We start from the raw sequence: 24,140 nt of genomic DNA, 5'->3' as shown, positions 1-24,140 counted from the left end.
ATAACCAATCAACTGTTGTACCAGCACTGCCTTATCTAACACGAACACACGCACTCATTCTAATTTGCCTAAAAACAATCCTGTGAAGTAAACAAATGGTCATTTAAGAGGAGGATGGTTACATCACATGCACACTGCCATGCGTCACCGCTGTGTTACCATGGTAATGGAGCTTTTATCTGATCCAGGGTCAGCTTCGATTTACATCACTGACAGCTCTGCTAAGTCTCAAACAGGTGTGCGACACACAGAGATCGACACAAGAGAAGGGAGAGGGGAGCGAAGGACTCCTTAAAAAGATCGTCGTAGTGTAAAGGCTTCGTCACACTGTTGCCTTCACTTACATCTCGTGACGACGCCCTCCAACCTGATGATGTTCGCGTGGTCAAACTGTCCCATAATGGAGGCCTCAGACAGGAAGTCCCGCCTCTGTTTGTCAGAGTATCCTGCTTTCAAACTCTTGATGGCAACGTAGATCTCTCTTTTCCCCTGCATACGCAGCCGGCCACTGCACACCTCGCCAAACTCTCCTACACGTGTGCACAGACACATACATTGAGTTTAACATGGTCTTTTATTGACTCCTTTTAATCCTTAAAATTAAGAAATCATTTAATCCCTTTTTCCTTTATTAAAGTAGTCTACTGCTGGGTTTGTTATGCCAACTCACCAGCTCCGATGACTCTCTCTATGCGAATATTGGAAGCATCTATCTCTTTGGCAAAGTCTCTGACAGCCTGGTTGGGGTCTTCATAGGTGTGAGGATGGATGTAAGTCCTGCTGCCTGGAAGCTTGACTGCACAAGTGGAAAAGTGAGGAAATGGGCACAGAATTTAATTTGCTTACAGCTTAAAAACATGCACTGTAAGAAAATCCGGCCATGTTGGAGATATGGTCTGGAATATTAGGAAAGTTCATGGAATCTTTATGGTCATTTGGAAACACTTTCCTCAACACTGACTTAGTGTCTAAGCAGATATTTGTACAGCGTAAATTCGTGTTGAGACGGGAGCTTGAGCGCTTTGTCTGAGTGACATTACAAATTATTACATAATAATAAACACATATCTACTTTGCTAGCAGTGGTGTGAAAATGACTCAGAATTTTAACAGGAACCCATAAGGCGCTTCGCTTTGCCAGCAAACATTTATGCAAGAAACTGTGAAACAATGTGGTTTATTCGGTTAGGATGTGAAAAAATTAAAGATTTCTGTTCTGGCTCCAACTGTTAAAGTTCTCATTGTACATTTCATTTACAAACAAAGCCCGACTGCATTACATGCATGTGAAAAAATAAGGGGTTAATTCTGAGGACGTTGTCACATTAGTGCTTGCCTTTGTTCATTTACTGAAAAATATTCCACCATCTGTTTGTTGTTTACAGCCATAAATACACGCAGTGATATGATTCATAACATGTGGGTGGCAAGTCTGGTTTTAAGACAAATGACATGCAGATAATATTTATCTAATATAATATTATCTGGATCTGCACATGCTCGTGTCTTTACCTCGCCCATGTTGGAACTGCATCTTTTCTTCATCGGGGTCTTGCTTGGCTTTGATATATCCACAGTGCCTGAAAAAGAGATCATTTTTATTCTAATGCTGTACAATAAGCAGCTCTAAGCTCACAGTAGTGACTATTCTTCCACCACAGTAACGCCACCATCTTCTACACCAGGGGTGTCAAACTCAAATACACAGTGGGCCAAAATTCAAAACTGGAACAAGGTCGCGGGCTAACATTAATATTTACTGAAAAAAAAAATCTTCCTCCAGATTTAAGAATGAATCTCTTCTTATGGACTCAAACAGGTTTTGCTGAAAAACTGAATATGGAACAAGCAAAGCTTAATACTAAACAATATATATATATTAGCTGTATAATACCAGTAGGCCAGCTCTAATAATAATTTAGTATTGGCTTCGCGGACCAAATGTAATTAGGGCCAAATTTGGCCCGCGGGCCAGAGTTTGACACCTATGTTCTACATCAACGAAGGGCATGCACACTCACTGGCCACTTTGTTAGGTACACCTGTTCAGCTTCTTGTTAATGCAAATATGCAATAAGATAATCACATGGCAGCAACTCAGTGCATCTTTGGAACATCATGATGACCTGGGGTACTTTAAATGTAGCATCAAAATAGGGAAGAAAGGTAACAATGAACTGAGCAGGAATGGACTGACTACTCATGGTGAAAATGTCTTATAATGCCACTGGTTAGAAGAGAATGGTCTGCTTTGAGTTAACTGGAAAGCAACAGTAACTCAAATATTCACTCACTACAACCAAGCCATGCAGAAGAGCATCTCGAATGCACAACACGTGGAAGAAATATGTGGAGGTGCCACAGATGTCAGAGGACACCTAGATTTTGAGGCAGTTTTGAAGGAAAAAGCGGGTCCAATCCAGTACTAGTAAGGTGTACCTACTAAAGTGGACTGTGCAGTATGTATGTAATTTGCACATATCTGTTTGCTATTTTAAATCAATGTTATTTTCAGGGAAATCTCTCCACACACTGAATAAAAGAAGGCTGGAGAAAAAAATAAAAACAACCATTTTTATATTTCTCTGCTTCCAGCGTTCATTGCAGTCCTCCTCGCTGAGCTCTTATGCCCGAGGTTAGAGAATTAATGTGTTTGTATATGTATATGGCAGAGATCAATGCACTAATGCACTCCTCTGTACCTTCCCTTGGACCCTTCTGGCCATCAAGCACCGCTTTTAACGGTAGCCACACACACCCACATTTATGCCCTTTCCCCAGCCCCCTCTGGGCACCCTGCAGCAAGGGTCAGCCCAATGATCAAGACAAAATATTGACAAATTGATCAGCTCAATCTTGCACTGCAGCTGTGTGGAAGTGTTAACTTTTTCTGTCTTACAGACCTCGCGGGGGAGGATTTGTGCTTCTGTGTGTGTTTGTGTGTTCCTGACAGAACGGTGTATTTTCTCTTCACTTTGTTGGTCGTTTGCCTCAAACAGTGTTTAAGAGCTATAATCAACCATAACACTGTCTCTGAGATTTACCGCACCTTTAAATTTAGATCAAAACTTCAGGACAAAAACATAAAATGTAAAAGCAGTATCATATAATGGTTCACTAACCACAACATAAATACCACATGGTTTCTACTTTTCTCTCCTCCTCTTTCATTTCAAGGTAATTTACAATAAGTGAATTTGTGGATGTTTATTTATTTGTTTTTTCTTTGCTTTGTATTCTTTAGTTTATTACTATAATCTAAGAGGACTGCTAAAGGTCATAGGTCTCCCCTCCTTTCCTCCCTTTTATCACATTCTCCTTGAGTCTTGTACAGGTAAAGGAGGACTTAGCCAGTATGTCTGTCCATCATGAAGACAAATTGATTTGGGCTCAGGGCCAGGAGTAAGAAATCTGAAGCATAGACAGCGCGCGATTTAAGAAAGCAGTGGAGAGGAGGACGAAAGAGAAACAGAGACTGAAAGAAACAGCGGGCCAAGATTTGATAAAGCAAAGGAGAGGAGAAATGAGATAAAGACAAAAATAATAAAAGAGAGGACTACTGAGGGAAAAAGAAATATGATGTGCTCTGACTAAGAATGAAGCACACGGCAACAGAAATGCAGAAAGGTGGGGTTCCACTAGGCTCAGAAAATCTCAGTCATTTGGTGTTTAATCCTTGTGTTGATTTTACACAGCTGAATGCATGGCATAACCCAGACATCAATAGGCTGTTTTGGGAATACACACAAACACACACACACTTAACGGCAGAGACTGGTTACTGGTATTTGAGGATAAAGAGGAGGGGGGCATAATGTTCTTATGAAATGGGAGGTGGGGCCCACCTGGTTATCAGCTGAGCTCAAGCTAGCTGAGCACCAAGGGACTATCATTACCCCCTTGACTCACACTCCCACACACAAAGAGCTTTGGGGCATGCGTTTAAAACATATGGGGAATGGGTACATGGGTCACACCTCGACTCTAGCTGTGATAATCTCGTGGGGATGCGTACACACACACACGCAAACACATACGTGTGTATATGATCAGCAAAACACCAAACCCAATGGTTGAAACACCTCCGGATCACTCTTTTAGTTTGTAACCATGGGTGCATGCTGCTTATCTGTGAGTGTGTGTGTGTCTGATGGGAAATGAACACATTTCCATAGTAATTACAGAGCAACTCATTTCTCCTCTCCAGTTAGAAGTGTCATGAATCATTAGCGCTGCAGTTTTAAACACGGTGCAAAACCTGACATGGCTGTGGCTTTTGTTTTCCCCTGACAGCTGTATCTATGTGTGTGCGTCTAAAACAGATATTTAATATCTCCAATTAAATGCAGCTGACCTGTGATTGCTCGACTAAAGACGCTGGAATAAGACCTTTCCATTTCTTTACTTGCTAATTTTAGTGATTTTTCACGTTTCATTTTTAAACGAAAATTTACGAATAGTAATAGAAAAATTGCACAGCTGAAAACAAGCATTGCACTGTCGATACTTTGCCATGTTTAAACAGTTTAAACAGTTCATCTGCTCCTCCAGTCGAAGGTCATTTTTTCCCCCATACAGTCTAATCTGTTCCATCCATTGATCACAGCTAGTGATGTGGTGTGGTTAAAGTCGAGAAGATTTACAAAAATCTTAACCAAACAGTATCTGTTTTAACAACCTTCCCCCCGTCTGTTTGCTCTCAGCGTGTTGGGTTTGGCGTCCCAGTTCAAGAGCTAATAAGCAGAGCAGTGAAAGACATCGCAGAATAGCACAGCTTGGGGTGCTTTAGTGGCTTCACAACTTAAGATAATTTTGTTTCTCCTTCCAGGCATCAACACAGTGGTGCACAGTTTCAATGATTTATCCACACACTGCATCCACCCGCCTTTCTGGCTTAAATTATTCATTTCCATTTTGGAATCCATGTTCTTGTCATTCACTCGGGATTAATTAACCAAATCTTAGAATATCAGTCTCAGATACTGTGCGCTGTAGGTTAAGATACCCTTCTTTCTCTTTACAAGTGATACAGGAGTCAAGGAGATGATATAATTGTGTTATGTTATATAATTATATATACACTGACCAAAAACCGACTGAGTGCAACTGCTTAAAACACTGTGTTGCCCGTGACTTACCCTTGTTCAATTACTAGTTTCTTGCCGCATGGATTTACCATACGTTATGAACACTCATAGAGTCTGGTGCAGGAACAGACTTTATAATGAGGAAGTCCTCCTGGATTTCCACTAGCGGATCCTCGATCATGCTGTACTGCACTGTGACGTGAACGGTCCTGGGCTATACTTTGCTGCGTCTGATTTAAAGTACACCCACCAATCACGCAAAAACACACATTAATGGACTTCTGTATCAGTATCAAAGCCGGGCTCTCACCTTTCTCTCTGCCTCACTGTTCCACTTCAGTGAGGACAACAGGCTATCCCTGTCCTCCAAAGCCACACACTCCACATTTGCATATCAATTTGCTTTTTAATATAATACTCTGTCACTCGAGACCCATTTGTCATTCGGCGAGAAAGCTTCTACCCTCGCAGAACTCCATCCATATATTATTTTCGTCGTGGCCCCTCCCCGTTTTCTTCCCTCTTCCTTTCCCCCGCTGCACTTTATCTCTCTGAGGTGTTAAATTCTTCCCTAATTCTGCCTTTAAGTGTCTGACTGCCAACATGTCCTCTCTTTCTTCTTTTTGTTGCAATCCATTCATCCTCTCTGAACAGGCCCTGACTTGTGCTCTTTATGTAGTTGTGCTGCTTTCTTTGTCAGAGAGCAAGATTCACCACTAGGAGCTGGAAGGGGGGGGATAAAGAAAGATATAGGGAGAAGGAAAGGGAGATTGAGAACGAGAGTGCTGACAGGCAAGAATGCACAATAGGGGTCCAAGCCTGCATACCAACTAACAAGCAATCAGATGGAGGGGAAGAGTAAGGCGAGACAGGAAGGCAGCCGTAGGAATAGAAACTCCAAGGTTAACATAAGTGATGTGGACAGAGAGCGGGAGAGCAGGGGCAGCGTTTGTGCTGCAGCAATCTGAGCTGAAGCACAAGCAGAAGAGAAAGAAGAGATGCAAACAAAAGGGGGAAAAGTTAAACAGATAAAGCAGCAAGGAGAAGTAAAATCTGGAAACAATCCAGTGTAGGCTATCCCCAGTTCATATATGAACTGGGGATACAAGGAGACAAGCATAACGGGATCAGCAAACTGCTGTTCACCCCTTAAGGAAAGAGAAGAAAGAGAGAAAGAATAAAAGACTTGATAGACAGATTGAGAGCAGATGACAAAAAGAAGAGTGTCAGGCACCAGTTTGGCTGCAGGACATGTCCTGAGAAAGAAATGTTATGTGTCTTGGCTAAACCACAAGGTAATAGGAAAAAAGAAGATCAGAAGAACTGGAGAAATTAAGGAGTCGATTGGACAAATAACAGATGTGTTTACTTCATCTTATACATACATATATATACATCATATTCACTCAGTTTTTATTCATCCACGCATTCCTGCTCTAAATTAAAGGAAGCCAGATCATTTCATATTGTTATCATTGCAGATTACTGCAGTGTGTGATGGCAAGAACACACCAAAAAACCTGGCCAGGTTTCCAGTTCATTACAAGACAAGCAGAAGATATATCCACACTGAAATGTACTCAAACAGACACTTTGGGGTAGTCGGCCCACTTGACTCTGGGAGGGTAACAGAGCACACAGAGGTTAACTCACATGGACACGAGGTGAATGCTCGATATCAGACTGTGCCGTTGACACTAATGTGGGCTAAAATATCAGACCTTCCGATGCATGCATCCGTCTTTACTATTAAAGGTTAAGTGATACGTCTCTCCTCAGGAGGTCAGGATTGTAAAACCTGTAAAATCATCTGGCCTCCTGCATGGATTTTGCTTTGCATGTGGGACATATGCACATTTTAATTTTTCTCATTCTAATTTATACTTTAACCAATTTAATTTTTGTATATAGTTAGCTATTTAATTACAATAAAATAAAATAAAATCTCAGCATTTATGTTGTTTTAGCCGTCCCTTGATCACTGAGAAAATATGGTTAAAAGTTGTTACACAGAGGTTTCTAACACATTACACACACTACACTAACCCCTGCAGCGCCCTGTTCCAATAAGTCATTTTGTCCTCGTCCTGGATATGTCTTTTTTCAGTTGTTGTCCTGTTTTGTTCATAAACAAAGTAAATTAAAAACTATTTTTAATCTTCATCAGTATTTCACAGTAGCCCAAATATAGATGCCACATGTGTATGAGTGCAGGAAGTGTGAAAAAGCAAGCCCCGTCTTTCTCTGATATTGTCAGTGTTATGCCAAGTCTTCATTTTTTGGTCTATTAGCCTCGGGTTCCATTGCTGCTTCCCATTTTCCCCTCAGTCTGACTCCAAACTATTGAGAGAAAGCGAGTGGGAGACAACACCATCGACAGCAACGAGCTGTGCTGATTTGTGCTTCCTCTGATAATTGAATTAAGTAGTCAGTGATTCTGCTGTCATTTTATTAGACCGGGGCTGGACTAGGTTGCTAAAGCTCATCAGTGCAGTGTGGAATTAGGACAATGACCACTGTCAGATATTGATTGTGTCCTCTGGTCTGTAATATGTTGTTTCAGAGGATGCAATAGCCTGCAGCTCGTAAAAAGCTATTTTGTCAAAGAATCATTAACATCTCTCTATGCTAAACACTGAGTGTAGCATAGAGAGAAGAAAAAGAAAGCTTGGAGTTGGAAGCGCATGGAGCAGCAGAAATATGAGAGCGACGAGTTATAGCGAAAGAGTGAGAATGCAGGCAGGGTGGAGTGGGTGGAGATGAGTGTCAGGGGTGATTTGTGACAGAATAGCGGGAAGAGTGAAAGGGAAGGTTTACAAGCTGGTAGTGAGCTATGATGTATGGTTTGGAAACGGTGGCACTAACAAAAAGCCCGGAGGCGGAGTTGGAGGTGGCAGAGCCGATGATGCTAAGATTTTCATCTGAAGTGACCAGGAGGGACAGGATAAGAAAGGAGTATATCATAGGCACAGTTCAGGTTGAGCAGTTTGGAGACAAAGTTAAAGATTCAAGGCTGAGATGGTTGAAAGAAAAAGTGGAGAGTGGAGAACAGTGCCACTTGAGAAAGAACCAGACAGGGACGCAAACAGGCTGATCAAACGAAAGGAAACTTTGGCCGGACAGTATGAGGAGATCGATTTTTCACAAAAGGCAGAGAGAGTTCGAAGGGATGAGAGCGATGCAAATACAGATGGTGGAATAACCTTGAAACTGAGCAGGACAGAGGCCACTCTTTGAAAAAGTATAAAGAGAAGGTCCAAAGACATAAACAAAGCAGCAATGTGAGGCAAAGAGAAGAAGCCAAAGATGTAACCTTCGACTAGTTTTAGCTTGAACTTGAATGTTCTGGGGGGTAATGACCAGCCATCTTTTATAAGAAGTTAGAAGTCGGCTGTCGACTAAAAAATGGATACACTCGAAGGTACGGAAGAGTCCAAAGAGGATCATTCATGTAAAAACTGCATTCATTTCCTTTCCTCTCTTCTCCTCCTCATCTCCTCGCCTGTCACCTCCTCTCTTCCCTCTCGTCACCTCTCATCTCCTCTCCTCTCCTCTTTCATTTCCTGTCTCTCCACATTATTTTCCCACTGCTAATCAGAATGACTAGAAAAATGAAATCAGTAAATCATTAGTCACCCCTCCAGCATGACACAATGAAATGACACATCTATCCACACACATAAATAAAAACACCCTGCTGTGGGCATCTGCTCTCGTCATTACTCGTGATAATGGTGATTCCATTTAATATCAAGCTATTAAATAAAAAATAATTACTGGGAATGAAATCAATGGATTAAATTCACTCTCATTATTTTCGCAGCAAAACCGAAAACCTGAAAGCTTGAGCGGCGACAAACACTGAGGTGATTGTGGATAATTAATTGAGTCAAAGCAGCATGGAATCAAAAAAACAAACAAACAAACAAAGACAGACTGATTTTTAAAAGTTACTGAGCGTCGATGAACAGAACGAGCGAGTACGATTTCTTCTTCTGGCTCTTTTCACTCTCCATCTTGGCTGCGTCTGGCACCAGCTCAGCACTCTCTGACCACAGTGTAAAAAGATTTACTCAGCTCGGGCTAATTATTAGGAAGGGGAAATGATTAGCTGAAGAGTTATGACTAATAAATCTGTCTATGTTTCATTAACACCCTGTTTGGAAACATTTCATTCCGGTGTCTCTCATTAAAGAGAGTGGAGTCGAAGAAGGAAAGGAAAAAGAAGGTAGGGGAAAGAAAAGGTAGGACGTGAGGGAATCCTAGCAGTGTGGTCTGAAGCCGTGCTTTGGTAATGGGTGTAATGTAGAAGAATCTTTAACAGCACGGTGAAAGGTCAAATTGTACAGGATGCAAAAAGAGAGGGAGAAGCATGTCATCTGTATCATTAAGTGAAGTGCATTTTGTATTTGCAGCGAGATCCGTGTGAAACTAATTTCCCTAATGATGTTACTACACCGACGCAACTTGATTAGGTCATGTTCGTAATATGTGCGCTTATATAAGTGTGTGTGTAGTGGATAAAAGCTTTTAAATGCACCATAAAACCCTGGATGAAAACAGTTTTTGAGGTTTTTCAGATGTTTATAGGGCATTTGATCTGTCCCACTGCAACATCTGCTCATTTGCATAGATCCTGCCTGATACATTCTTGCACCTGCGGCAACTAGCTGCTGTTATTGCACTGTTTGCACGCTACTTTCTAGGCATTCTGCAGACAAAGCTGTATTTGGCTACACCCTACAGCTTAGCTGCATTCGCTGACAGCGCCGCCATCCAAGCAATACGTACAAATGACACCCTTGCATATGTCTACACGTGTGTCGCCAAACCTGGCCTGTTTTAGATTTTTACACAGAACCTTCTGGCTAACAAACCATTATTAATGTTATTATTGAGCAAACAGACCAACAGCACCCACAGGGGAAGCTGCATTGGCTGATTTTAACCTCAATCAAATTCACCGTTTGGAAATAGCAGGTGTGTTGCTTATGCCCTTATTTTTTTTTTCTATTTCCTGGGGTGGGGGGGTTCTAATCTTTTTCATTTTTTCGAAATACAAACTGAATATCTTTTTCTCACGGCATCTTTGAAATACAAAAACAGCCCCCACCCCCAACACGCTTATACATTTTCGAGCTGTTTTACACTCAGCGTTGTAGATCTTCAGCCTCCTTCTCTCAATGCGTCTTCACTCTGCTCTCTCCTCTCTCAGCAGCGTGTTTTCATTAGCACATGCCTCACGTTTTTTTCATCCTTCCTCTCCTCTTTTGTGTCATTAAGTTTTTAAGAATAACCCTGGGCTCCACAACAGATGCTGTGGTGGTAAAAGAGCTTACACGCACAGACACGATTGCACATCAACAGGATATGCTATTGTGTTTGCGAGGTAGAGCTGTTACCGCTCTCTGTTAGTGAGACTGAAAAGTCTTTCTCCTACTATGACAGCTTACTTTCCTTTGTGTTTCTTTCTCGCCGCCTTTCACCTTTTGTTATTCCGTACTCCGCTTTAAAAAAAAAGTTTCCTTTCTCAGAAATAAGAATAATACATAACAATGAAGATGATAAGATTCGAAACACTGCAAGATGGCGATCAGCAGATTTCTATTAGATCCCAATTCAATGGAAAAATAACAAAAAACACAGCTTTGGTAAATAGTAGTACGTCTTATTTTGAAGTAAGATTCGAGTTGGTTTCTTTTTTTCATATTTCTTTTGACGTTTGCTTTAACAGATTGTGACCCTTGACTCCCTGCCGGATATCTACAGCTCTGACAACAGATGTGCTCCACGCATGGACAGACTACAGACGAACCAACTTAAAAAAAACGGGCATGACATAGATGGAACAACTTCACGCAAACTTCTCGCCAAAACTCCTACTTTAAAAACACGAAAACAGAAAGAAAGAGAAAAAAAGGCATTCAGGAACCTGGCATGTAACCAAAATCTACGGCTGTTTGGAAAAGGAGACGGTTGTGAGGCCGAAGGATCATTAGACTGCAAACAAAGCAGAAGCACAAACACACACACACACGCACACCGATGCTGAGAGGCAGAAGCTGTAACATGTTTAACAAGAAGAACGAGAGAAAGTGAGGAACAGCGGAGAGAGCGTTTTCTGCGTGAAAGGCCATCTGCTGAATCCATGGCTATGCCAGTCGCTTTCTAGCTCCCCATCGTTCGCACCTGCCAGCACGCCAAAGCACCCTCAGGAGGACAAAAGCACCTTCGCATTTTGCACGCTTTCGCACACAAACACACACCGTAACGCGTGTACTCGCCTCGCAATAATGGCACGCACACAGCAATAGCGGGTGTGATTTGTCAGCGCAGCGCTGTGTCTGAGGAGCTTTCGATGTTTTTCCATGTTTTCCCTCCTGCGGTAACAATAACATAACCGCACTTTAATAAACGAGAGCAGGACAGAATAGAATAGCTGCAAATCAAACCGTTTATGAGGCTGAGCTGTTCAGCGTGCAGCCAGGAAAGGCTACAGTAAGCCTGTATGTGCTTCTGTGGCTGTGAAAGTTATATTATAGTTGAGCGATAGGAAGCGCTGATCACATTGTTCAAAATGTTGTTAGCATTCTGGACTTAGTAAGACCCTTTTTACACATGGTTTTAAAATGTATTGCTAGCAATAAGTTTAGAAGTGTCCAGTTAGGAAATAGTGCCGTTTGCACCTGTGTCATCATGATCCTCCAAGGACTTCCTTACTGTATATGTCAAAGAGCCCCTGTGCATCCCTTCATTTGCTGTCTATTGCCAGCCAAGTTCCAGGCTTGTTTAGCACGAGCTATAAAAGACAACACAATGGTTTGAGAAGAAAGGTGTGATTTATTTCAGCATCTGAGACTGCCATTTGTCAGGGCGCAGGATAAGATGAAAAACAGCCGCCACATATGGACACATTAGCATTCATACCATGTTAAGAAGTTGCATCAAAATGCATTTCTGCAGTTGCTTACATTTTGTTCTTAGCGCCGCCCACTTGCGATCTGACTGCACTTCCATTCAATTTAGTGATTACTGGGGGAAATTTTTTACACAGCGAGTAAAGGTTGGGGAGCTATGGAGAAAAACGCACCACACACGTCTCGTGGAAAATCAATCAAGAACAGAACAGGAAATGAAAACTGAGGAGCCAAAAGACGTTCAAAATAATGAGAAAAGCAGAAGCAGAGAGAGTGAAATTAGAGAAGGGAGAATCTGACTGATTGACAGATACGATGGAACGGGTGAAAAGAGAGAAGAATGGACAACACGAGGAGACATTTGAAAAAATAAAAATGTTCTCCCAATTCCTCAGAAACCTCAAGGACGACACTTTTATTGCACACAGAAGTGCAATCGCCCACCCATCAGCTCTCCTAGTCTTACTCCACGTCTCTCTCTACTCTTTCAAACTCGCTTGTAATCTGCCTTTTCATCTTTTACCCCTTGCACCTCTGCCTTCTTCCCCTGGCTCTCCTTCTCCTTCCATCTACTTTTCTCTCCTCCTCTTTAAAGCCCACCTCCTCTTTCTCTCTATCTCTCACACCATCTGAAAATGTAGCTCTCTTGTGGCTCAAACATACTTCAAATGTACTTCTCCCCCCCTTTGCTGCAGCCTGTCATTCTCACTGCCAATCTAATATGTTTATTCTCCACTTGTGTCTCTCCTTTACCTCGCTTCTGTCCATCTCTCTCCCCCCTGAGCTCTCTCTCTCCCGCTCTTGTCTCTCTAGTGATGCGGCTTTGATCCTCGCTTCCTTCCCCAGTTACAAATGCACTCCACCTATGCACGCATGCACACAAATACACACACGCGCACACACTCTTGACAGGTGTACAGATGTTGTTTAATAGAAAGCAGTAATCAACACTGCCTTCTCCCCGGCATCCACACCTCTGTGAGTAAATGAAAGAAAGACAGATACAGAGAGAGAGAATAACAGAGGAAGAGAGGGAGACCTTAAATTGATGGCAGTGCATCGACCCCTCTGTAAAACCTAGTTAACACCTCGCCAGCCTGTGAAACCCGATTAGACAAGTGGTAGTGTGTGTTTGTGTCATCACGTCGCGTTCAAAGCACAAAATGTTGCACAGGTTGTTTTTCTTTGCAGACGGACAATCCCATTACAGGCTCTTGATTAAAAAAATGTTGATGCGATCCTGTTCACGTGCCTTGAGTGCAGTGTGCGTCTGTGTTTCTTTGCTGATTACCTTCCTCTTACTCAATAGTGAATAGAGCACTCAGCTTGATAAGCAATCACCTGAATCAATACTAATCTTTTAAGCGAGTGCATGTGCATGTTTGCATGGATGCATAGTAGCAGAGTTCTTAAAATGTGGCTAATCTCCTGTAATTTGAACTCATACAGGATAAACATTTAATTACAGGTACAGTGAGTCACGAATGCCTGTCATCCCTACTTCTCTCTCCTCATCCATTTCTTCCTCTCTAAAGAGCCTTCTTTTAACTTACATCCTTTCATCTTCTAGCCTCTCAACCAATCTGCATTCTTTTACTTTCCTTTCTTCTTCTTCTCTCACGTCCTTCTCCTCTATGGCCTTCTGCGAGCCAGAGCATTACCAGCAGTCTAACCTTCAAAGAGAGTGATCATTGAAAGTCCATGCTCTTCACATACAGAATAACACGGCCTTTAGTTGGACTTTGGCGCCTGTGTAAATGTCAAAGTTGGAGGGCCTGCTTTGGCACACCCATGCGTAATCCCTCAGAGACAGACAGAGAGATATGAAGAGCGCTTAGCTTGCGTGTGCATGAATGCACATGTTCATAGGGCTCACTGAATTTAAGCTCAGTCAATTTCAGCCTAAATCTTTTTTGTTGGTGACCCAATAAAGTAGAACAACTGAGAAAATAGCTGTCTGGAGTTTAGCTCATTCGCTGTGTTAGAGTGGCCAAAAAACTGTATCCCATCAATTTAAAGGGTAAAATTTCTGATATTTTAGGTTCTTTTTATATCTTTCCTCAGGCAAGCCCACTGGTTCATACTGAACATGGGAACTGTTTAGTCAGAAATATTATATAATTTTATTTTTTTTAAATAACAAAAAAAGCATTTCTTACAACTAGCTGATTTTTTTCAACAATTGTTATTCCAAAGGAGTAAATATTGTGAAAAGAACTTGAAATTGTGGCCCATTTTCAGCTGCGTTTAAGTGCGCCTTTGAGCAGCACTGTGTGAAACTGACTCCAAATAAAGTCGCCACATTCAGTGCATCAAAAGAACGTGTCACCCACAGCAACAGTGTAGCTCATAACTGCGCTTTTTAATAGTTGTTGGACAACAATAAAGGTCTGTGGCCCAGCGAGACAGTAAGATGTACCAGGCTTTGGCTACAGGGATTATTTCCAATACATTTAAGAATGGTGACAAAATGACATAATATTAACAGGGAGGTAATTGCCAACCCCTTCTTACTGCTGGCCCTACCTTCCGCTGACAACGAAGCAAGTCACCAGGAAGATGAGGAGAACAATTCCCCCTGCGATCGACACAGCCAGAATGGTAGACTGATTAGGGTCCCCTATGGCCAAAACATCTACAAAAGAGAAAAAGTGAAGACTGTTATTTAAGCAAGCATAAATGAGATTGGGAAAAAAAAGTCAGCAATGTTTTCTACAGGGGAAAATTGACAGAAGAAAATACTAAGGAAGGCTGGGAGTTAAAAAGATAACAAGTGAGAGTGAGAAAGTGGCGGAGGAGGATAGAGATAGAATGAAATATGATAGCAATAGAAAAAGAGGTAAAAGACAGAGGCTGAGGGAGACTGAAAAAAGAGAGGGCCGCAAACGAGTAAAGGAAAGAAAGGGAGGTGGATGGAATAGTAAGTAAGGTCCTTGATGAAAAGCGCTCTCCCTCTCTACATTCCCTGCGAGGGTATGAGAGTAGACATGAAAGCTATTCCCATTCTTCTGTGCTGTCCAAATGGATATGTTAACATTGCACATAACAAGGCTACCACCGAGAACTTTCTGCAAAGATGCATCGATTTTTACGCCACACCAATCGAGCCATTACTCAAAACAAATACCTCATTTATCTGGTTTAGCTAAGCATGGGCAGACATGTGCGACTGAGTGTGTATGCACTGCATATATGTGTGTGCTTGTGTCTGTGTTGAAGAGGCAAATTAAAGCTCCAAGGTAAGTACAGATAAGCATTGATCTCCTGTTATATTTTGTGGTGCACACGTACTCACCTCTTCTTTAACAATCAATAGAATTGATCTAATTAGATTACTGAGATATTGGATTAGCTGCATAAGGCAGATCCTGTATTTTAGAACACTGAACTAGACTGTGAACCTTTATTTGAAGGCACAGCAACAGCTCTATATACTTTTGAGCATAGAAGAAGTGAGATCAGAATTTTCCGCGGATTCATCAGCTGACATTCTATAAACCACGGAGTATTTTGGTGACAGCCAAGAAAAGATAATTTACACCTTGTTGTATTCATTAAAATTTGATACTAGGAATTGAAACCATAAACTCAATAGCACACAGATTTAAAGAGGATACAAATTAATTTAACTGTAGGTATATTTTCCTGTAGACTTGTATAAACTCTAATTTCTTTTTGCCCTCTACTGTCAACCTTAAAGAATGCATAATTTGCACAACTTACGTAATTATTCTCATTTTTTGTGTTTTATATAAACGCTCTAAATATTGAGATGTATATGTTGCATTAGTAGGAGCAATTTAAAGGCATTTGTTGCAGGACCAAGTTTATAATTACTTTAATTGATTACTGAAATCTGAGGCCATGGTTCTCAGCCGGAAAAGGGTGGAGTGCCCACTCCGGGTCGGGGATGAGTTCCTGCCCCAAGTGGAGGAGTTCAAGTATCTCGGGGTCTTGTTCTCGAGTGATGGGAGAAGGGAGCCGGAGATCGACAGACGGATTGGGGCTGCAGCTGCAGTAATGCGGACGCTGCACCGGTCCGTCGTGGTGAAGAGGGAGCTGAGTGTAAAAGCGAAGCTCTCAATTTACCGGTCGATCTACGTCCCTACCCTCACCTATGGCCACGAGCTGTGGGTAGTGACCGAAAGAACGAGATCGCGGATACAAGCGGCAGAAATGAGCTTCCTCCGAAGGGTGGCTGGCCTCTCCCTTAGAGATAGGGTGAGAAGTTCGGCCATCCGGGAGGGGCTCAGAGTAGAGCAGCTGCTGCTCCACATCGAAAGGAGCCAGCTGAGGTGGTTCGGGCATCTGACAAGGATGCCCCGTGGGCGCCTCTTGGGTGAGGTGTTCCAGGCATGTCCCACCGGGAGGAGGCCCCGGGGCAGACCCAGGACACGCTGGAGAGATTATATCTCTCGGCTGGCCTGGGAACGCCTTGGTATTCCCCCGGATAAGCTGGAGGAGGTGGCTGGGGAGAGGGAGGTCTGGGCCTCTTTGCTTAGGCTGCTGCCCCCGCGACCCGGCCCCGGACAAAGCGGATGAAGATGGATGGATGGATGGATGATTACTGAATTACTTGAACTGTCATCCGTATGTATGCTATTCGTATGCCTTCCAGACAGCGTATAGTGCAGTTCCAACCATTTACACATGTATCCCCCTCTACTTTCCTCCACTTTGTCTTGGAATCATTGATCATGTTGAAGAACACATTACGCAACCTCTAAAGTAGAAAATCCTAGCACGCACAATAAGGTGATAATGAAAATGAATGACCCCAACCTTAACATCAACAACAACAATAAAAAGAATGGATGAACACGGGGAATTTGGAAACAACATGACAGAGAAGCAACACAAAGCTGTTTATGAGGCCTGAACAACCCCGCTGAACTTAACCAGGCATGGATTTGCCTTTGGTATAAATTCCTAGTATATTAAAATCTAAGTATAAGGCATGTATGTCATGTATTAAGCTTTTGCCTTTAATGATGACTGGATATATATCTCCAGTGTTCTGTGCAAATCAAGATTTTCAATCCAACGGCACATCCTTCCTTGTGAAACTGGCTTGTCTCCCTTTCACCTGATAAGTATTCCACAAAACTTTCGAGCCACTGGTTCAGATACATAGATGACAACCTATGAGACTGCCAAGGTGTCTCTGTCTGACAGCAGAACTGAAGAAGCTGTTCGGATGAAAGTAAGATATTCCATAACCATACAGTCGATTGATTTAAACAGCAGGGATGACTTCAAATCTTAGTACACTTGATATAATATGGATGTACATTTTTTACCAGCACTTTTAGATTTCTAATATTGAGAATGCATACTGCATTTGAAGAACAGGCATGTATTAAACATGGACTGGCTGCTATTCCAATTTTCAGCTGACCACATGGAAATTTAGTAGGAGGAAAAGAGATGAAAAAGAAACAAATCAACTGGACAAAGTGGGACAAAACAGCTGGGAGGAAAACTGAAATATCCGATTCCCTATAAGTAAACAAAAAATCTATTATTCCTTGTTTTACTGTACCTTCGTGACTTGTTTCTAGCTCAATCTCTCCACCATAGCTCCCATACCCCCCATCAGTCCGAGCCCGGACCCTGAACACATAAGTGGTCCCAGGTTTGAGCCCTTCCACTGTCATCATGTTGGAGCGAGTCTTCAGAACTGTATAGTTCTGTTCTCGTTGGTTCTGGAGCAGAAAAAAAGAGTGAAACAGTGAGTGAAAAAGGAGAGAAACTTAAAATAGATGATATTAAGTGTCCAAGAAATTAAATGAGTCTGGATTTTAAAAAATGGTTGAATATACAAAAACCTCTAAAGAGGTTTATACAGAGCAAATAATAATATATAATATAATAAACAAAAATAGTCTGAAAATAATAAAAATCTCAAATTGTTGAATTTAAATGTCTCCAGGGTCCAAATACACCTCACTAAGTTTTCATTTGTTCATCGCTGGACCATTGGGTGGCATTTATACATGAGCATCTGTCAACTCTCAAATCTTTTCCTCTCCACACTCCAAAGCATTATGCGGTTACTAGCGCCGCTTCACTTCCTTCCTCAACTACCTTGTGGGTGTGTGTGCACTTATATACATGTGTGCAGGAGGATGAATAAAGAATAAGTGTGTCTGTCAGTAAGCTGATTCCCTGCAGAGAGGCTGATACTCTACCTAATGGAAGACACTTTACAACACGGATTAACACTGTTTTACTGGTAATGCCTGCCAGCCCACACACACTCATGATCAGATAGCGTGCACGCACACAGACACACAATCTTGTTCCATCGTCCACACGAGGACACTCATTAATCTAATGCAATCCCAAGCCACTTACCCTGACTTAGAACATCAAATTTCAATGCTTTTTCCTAATCCCAAACTATTTCTCAACCCTTTTTCTAAAATAAAGTTTTAACCCTAAAAAAAGCACCTATGGGGACTTGTTTGAATGCTTGTCCTTACTGTGACGCAAGTCCCCATACGTTGGTAAGTATTTAGGCTTAAGTCCCCGCCGGAATATAAAAACAAGCTCAAAACCCCCACACTCAATTTCATCATCTCATCCAGGTTTTACGAGGTTTGTTCAACAGATGTTTGGTTAATTAGCTTGGCATGAACAGTAAAGGAGACGTTAGTGATAAGGCAGTGAAAACATAGAAAGGGAGAAACTGAAAAAAGGCATTGTAGATGTTTGTAATGAACAAGTCATTAGTGATATACCCAAAGGCTGCAGTACAAACAACAAGAAGATTAGAAAATATGTAGTGTTACGGGGTACTCAAGATATTTTCAGCTGTGCATAATGACCTTTTGGGAGAAATACTTATTTAGGTAAGACAGTTTATCCCACTTGTGCATTTTAGTGTATGTGTAGGTCTTTATCACCTTCTCATAGTAGATAACCTCATATTCCACGATCACTCCGTTGGGTCTCTCTGGGCCCTGCCAGGCCAAAGTCACACTGTCCTTGCTCCGCCTTTCCTTCAACACTACGCTGACTATAGAAAATAGAAAAAACAAAGGGAGAAAGTGTGAGTAAAAGAGAAAGTAGAGCTCTGCAAGACAGGCTGGTGCAGGACCATGACACGAGAAGACCCATACTGCAATATGTCAGACATTTTATTGTGTTAATGAAACAGCTTACAAGATGTGTGACACTCATGTTATCATGTTATCTGCTCATGTGATCAGTGCAAACCCCAAACCCTACGACTTCCGATCCATTCACACATCGGAGCAGATGCTTGTGCGGTTTGAAAGTGTGTTTGCTTGTGCATGTGTGTGTGTGTGTGTGTGTATGTGTGTGCATAGTTGAGAGCGACAATCAAGGCATGTGGGGATTTTAATGAGGTTAACAACCTCCCACACCCCTTTCACCTTCCTCCCACCTCTCATACACAGTAGTGTGAGACCTGAAAGAGATCGTCACCTTGCTACACTTCTGTTACGCAGTCCCTGCATGTGAGATATGCAAATATGATTGCACATGCAGGCAAGGGTGCAAAGATGTCATTTAGAGTCAGAGTGTTAGAGATGCTTCAAATCAATGTTTATAGTTCTCACATAAGCATGATGCTATTTATAAACAGAAAATGTTCAGGCCACATAATATGTTGCTTTTTATATATATTTTTTTATATTTAGATATTTTTTATAAGTATTTACTGCATATTTAATCCCCAAATGTCTTGAAACATAATAAATAATACTGTGAAAGAGCTTCCCGGCATCAACAAATACATTCATATGCAAATTGGGATCTCTTTGTTTAGGACGTGCACATGTTCTCACCTGTCTGCGATGTTGTGACATTTATCACGACTTTTCCCTTGGGTGTTGGACTTAAGGCCGACACTCCATTCTCACTCTCAATTGTGAAGCTGTAGTTGGAGTCTGGCTCCAAGTCGGTAACCAACACGGTTGTTGATGACAGACCAAAGTTCCTGGGAACAAAATGGACGTTGCTACCGCATTTTGTGCACTTCTTGCCATCACCAGAGCACTTTGTGCAATTGAGGTTGTAGATGATGTCTCCTCTGCCTCCGGTGTCTCTGGGTGGTGCCCACTCCAAGGTGACGCAGGTTTCATTCACAGTTGAGATGGGATTCTCAGGAGCAGATGGAGGACCTGAGAGAATACAAAGGCTCTGATCAGTTTCTGTATCTTTTTACTATTCATTATTTATTTATTACATTTTTTTAAAGTTCCTTTTAAACTGCTTTAACAACACTAAATCTAGTGTAAAGGTTTCTAAATGGAAACCTTGGTGAAACTGTGCACAGCATTGGTTAACCATCATTGTCACTGCCTTCAAATGTTGCTTAAAAAGGACTACAAACGCCCAAAATCTCACAGGTTACAACTGGATTTAATAATGCACATCCAAATATATAGTCATCTATAAAATAGTATTACAATACATGTGGCACCCTGCTAATTAATCCAAGCTATTCTAGCTTTTAATTGGTGAGAAGCATGGCATAAAACTGTCTTTATCAGAGCCCCTCCTTGAAATACAGACAAATATTATTTTTTGAAATATCCAGTCTTTCAGTGTGCATCGTCTTCATGCTCATTACCAAATGAATTGCGATTTCTATAAAGAACAGACATCACGCTGATTAAATTACAAATTTAATAATTGACTTCAACCACGAGGTGCATATTTTTCCAGTCTGTTAATTAGCTTTGAAATCGACAGTGATTGAAAGAGTTTGGCAGATTGTCACATCGAAGAATACTGTATGATATTGCACTTTCCAATTTCAATCTTAAAGCTTTAAAGAGAATTCATATAATATTAAATAGCCGATACTTGACTGCACAAAGATTTTTTACCATGTGAAATTAACTCACACCCTGAGAGTGCTCTGCAGATAATAAATAGTAAGAGGACAATGATCTATGGAAAGTGCCCAAAGTAATTCTCAAAAGTCAGTTGCATTTTATGATTTAAGTGGTTAAAATCACTCTGAGCTTCAGCTGAAATAATTAGTTTATCAATTTATTTATTATGTCAGTAATCATTCTCAAGGAACCAAAGAAAGTTACACGCAAATGCCCTCCAATATACCTTTAGATGCAGTGCATTCTTCTTGAAAGACAGATTAATATAATATCCAGTGTTTAACATTCAGAACACCAAACTTAGGAAAATATATTTTATATTTCATTAAACTCTTTTATAACCACGGATATATCAGTGGAAAGGTCAGTTCTGAATCTGAAGAATCCTTGAAACACAAACACATCATCAAGGTAAGCTATTCCTGTAGCATGAGAACCACTCATATAGAAACCCCCGACTGTGGATACCCACAGCACAGCAAGGTGCCAGTATTTCAACCATATGGAATTTGGCAGCACATTCCATGCTGACATCTCATCAGGGTCCTGGCTGAGCCGTGAGCCCCAGGAGGGGACCAGCAGAGCTTGAGACTTTCTTGACTGGCCCTCCCAGTGCTGAGACCCGGCAGCATGCGACGGAGCCCCTACTACGTATAATTGAGGCCGTTGGTTATAAATCTTCTAAGAGAGTGTGCTGACTTATTCTAATTCTGTCTTTTTTTTCTTTTCTCCATCCTCACTTCCCTTGGCTGCACTTAACTGTCCATCATCACCGTTGGTACTGATCGGTCTTTTATGACACTTAGATTATATGCCTCTGATACTCAACGATTTCCCCCACTGTTCTATTCTTTTCTTATGTCTCGAGTGTCACTCTCCATCTTTCCATGACTAACTCTCTCACCATTTCTCCTTATTTTCTCATTTTCCTTCCTCAATCCTCCATAGTGCTCTTCACCATTCAAGAGAGATGGCGTGCGCGTGTCTGCCCATACATATTTGAACAAACCGTTACTCATTTCCAGCTGATAACACCTGTCACATCTCACCTGCTACAACGATTAATGAGTGTAATCTACCATAACCTGATAATGGGTTTGAGTATGCGTGTGCATGCTTGTGTGTGTGTGTGTGTGTGTGTGTGTGTGTGTGTGTGTGTGTGTGTGTGTGTGCACGCGTTCCTCAATATTTCTCAAGTTCCGTCTCTCTCCTCTGCCATGACAATGTCCTTTCCTGCCTCCACTTCCCTCCGTCTATCTTAATCTATCTGTTTCTGTTTCTCCTGCACACTCAATCATCCCCCATCTTTTTGCGTCCTCTCTGTGTCTTTCCATGACTATGTAGCCCAAACTCTCTGGCTGTATGTGTGTGTGTGTGTGTGTGTGTGTCTACGCGTAAGAGAGAACTGAAACCGAAAGAGAGAGCATTTGAACCACGTATCTGTGTGCTGTTCTTGCAGCAATTGTATCCATGGCAAACTGATTAAATGAAAAGTAACTAAATAATTTCATAGCCCAACAATAATTTCACTATAGTGAACTGTAGTGAATATTGTGACTGTGATGGCTTGAACTTTCTGACAGTGTTTGAATCACTCACGTGTGCAAGCCATTGAGCGAGGGTCGTTCTCAGCACGGTAGAAACCTTTCTCACAAATGCACTCTGTGGCTTGTTCCTGTGGGGAGGAGCTGTGAGGGGGGCATTTGGTGCAGTAGGCATCTGTAGCTGAAGCTTTGTAGGTGCCAGGTCTGCATGCTGGAGCGAGGAAAGAAGATGAATATGGAATAAGAAGTTGTACCATTGCAACAAACACAATACACAGTCAGCATTTATTAACCATAAAGAAAAGTGTTGCCAAACACTTTTGTTGCGAACACTTAAACACCAATTTACTATATTGTTGTTTGTAATGTGATGATAAAAGCTAGTAGTTGCAATTGCAGCAGAAATCCCTGCCTTGCTACAATGTGATTGTCTAAATTTGGCTGATTTGGACATAATACTGTCACTTACTGTGACATTGTACAGGCCAAAGAAACTGCTGAGCTCTTAGAACAAAGCTGTGTTGCTAGAGAAACAAGAAATACACACAATCAGATGACTACTTTTGTTTTTATCTCTCGATCAAAAAAACCCAAACAATCTGAATTTATGTCTGCACGTGTCTCATCTGTCATGACGTTTTGTTGTCAAGTCCCCAAATCTTACTTTTAAGTTAATATTGCTATCATAATTTAAAAACATAAATAATACAGAAAGTATACAGAATTATACTTGAAGCCTGCACATAATAAAGAGAAGTCAGAGAAAAACTTACAAGTGTCCTACCCTTCTCCAAAAATGGTTATTTTTTGTCTAAGTTCTTATTTTGACTCTTAGTTATTATGTTTTAAACATAAGGATGGTCAAGTGTGTAACTGCAAAGTAACATGTGTGCTGGTGTTGCCACTCTTAACTAAAACTACATTCTGCTTCCTAACATAGACCAAATGAACACAAATCACATTTTTTTCCTCTCAACCAAGTAATTGCTTTGCCTAAATGTAACCAAGCAGTTTCAGTGTCAGTGCAAAAACATGTGAAAATAAAAGCAAATGGTACGATTGGAGCTTAAAAACGATCTCTTTGAGACTTCTTAATACATACTTTTTTGGCCTTTTGCAGTAGAAATTGTCTTATATCTCATTTAAAGATCAATATAATTGCTCGTTCAGATAAGATGGTTACAATTCTATAACACGTACCAAAAAATACAAACAATGCAGTAAAAGATTTTTCTTTTCTTCTTTGTTTTTTGCAAAAGATAGATACTACAGATACAGGTGGGTCACAGAATGTGCCATGCAGCGCTCGTGGCAAAGAACAGGAAAACAAAGTCTGATTTAATATGTTGTGACAATAGGTCTACGTGAGCGCCTTTCACATGAGGCCAAAAGACTGGTGTAACAACAGAGTTGTACGATACAATAACACAGTTCAACAGCAGATCAACTGTCATTCCTGTTATATAAGCATTAGATCTTCGGGCAACCGAGGGCTCAAAAATATATACAGCCGCAGTCACAGCAATAGTTACAATAATATAATATGACTACTGGTAGAGCTGTTACAGTAGCTGCACATTAGTCATTATGTGGAGTCATAAAACTGGGGAGGGAAAACCGTGATACCGCTCAACAGGAGCAACCTACTGTAATAGACTGGGGACGTGAATGATTTCCCTTTTGCATCCTAGGCAGGAAAATAGAATTCCTGACTTTCCCTTT

At 41.4% G+C, this 24,140-nt stretch overlaps 1 protein-coding gene across 2 annotated transcripts in view; it reads right to left on the bottom strand.

Annotated features, from left to right (window-relative positions):
• The window catches only part of epha4b (eph receptor A4b), a 79,329-nt gene that overhangs the window by 17,585 nt on the left and 37,604 nt on the right, over nucleotides 1-24,140 (bottom strand). For both annotated transcript variants that reach the window (XM_023154643.3, XM_004542457.3), the window contains exons 6-13: nucleotides 22,474-22,629; nucleotides 19,819-20,154; nucleotides 18,913-19,025; nucleotides 17,547-17,709; nucleotides 14,531-14,639; nucleotides 1,513-1,580; nucleotides 671-796; nucleotides 345-530 (exon numbers count right to left, since the gene is read on the bottom strand). In XM_023154643.3, coding sequence (XP_023010411.1) covers nucleotides 345-530; nucleotides 671-796; nucleotides 1,513-1,580; nucleotides 14,531-14,639; nucleotides 17,547-17,709; nucleotides 18,913-19,025; nucleotides 19,819-20,154; nucleotides 22,474-22,629 — 1,257 coding nt within the window. The remainder of the gene's footprint in view (nucleotides 1-344; nucleotides 531-670; nucleotides 797-1,512; nucleotides 1,581-14,530; nucleotides 14,640-17,546; nucleotides 17,710-18,912; nucleotides 19,026-19,818; nucleotides 20,155-22,473; nucleotides 22,630-24,140) is intronic.

The sequence above is a fragment of the Maylandia zebra genome, linkage group LG18 (genome assembly GCF_041146795.1).
Source record: "Maylandia zebra isolate NMK-2024a linkage group LG18, Mzebra_GT3a, whole genome shotgun sequence".
In the NCBI taxonomy this organism is placed as follows: domain Eukaryota; kingdom Metazoa; phylum Chordata; class Actinopteri; order Cichliformes; family Cichlidae; genus Maylandia; species Maylandia zebra.
Note: the sequence above shows the minus strand (reverse complement) of the source record. Positions and strands in the feature narration are given on the sequence as shown.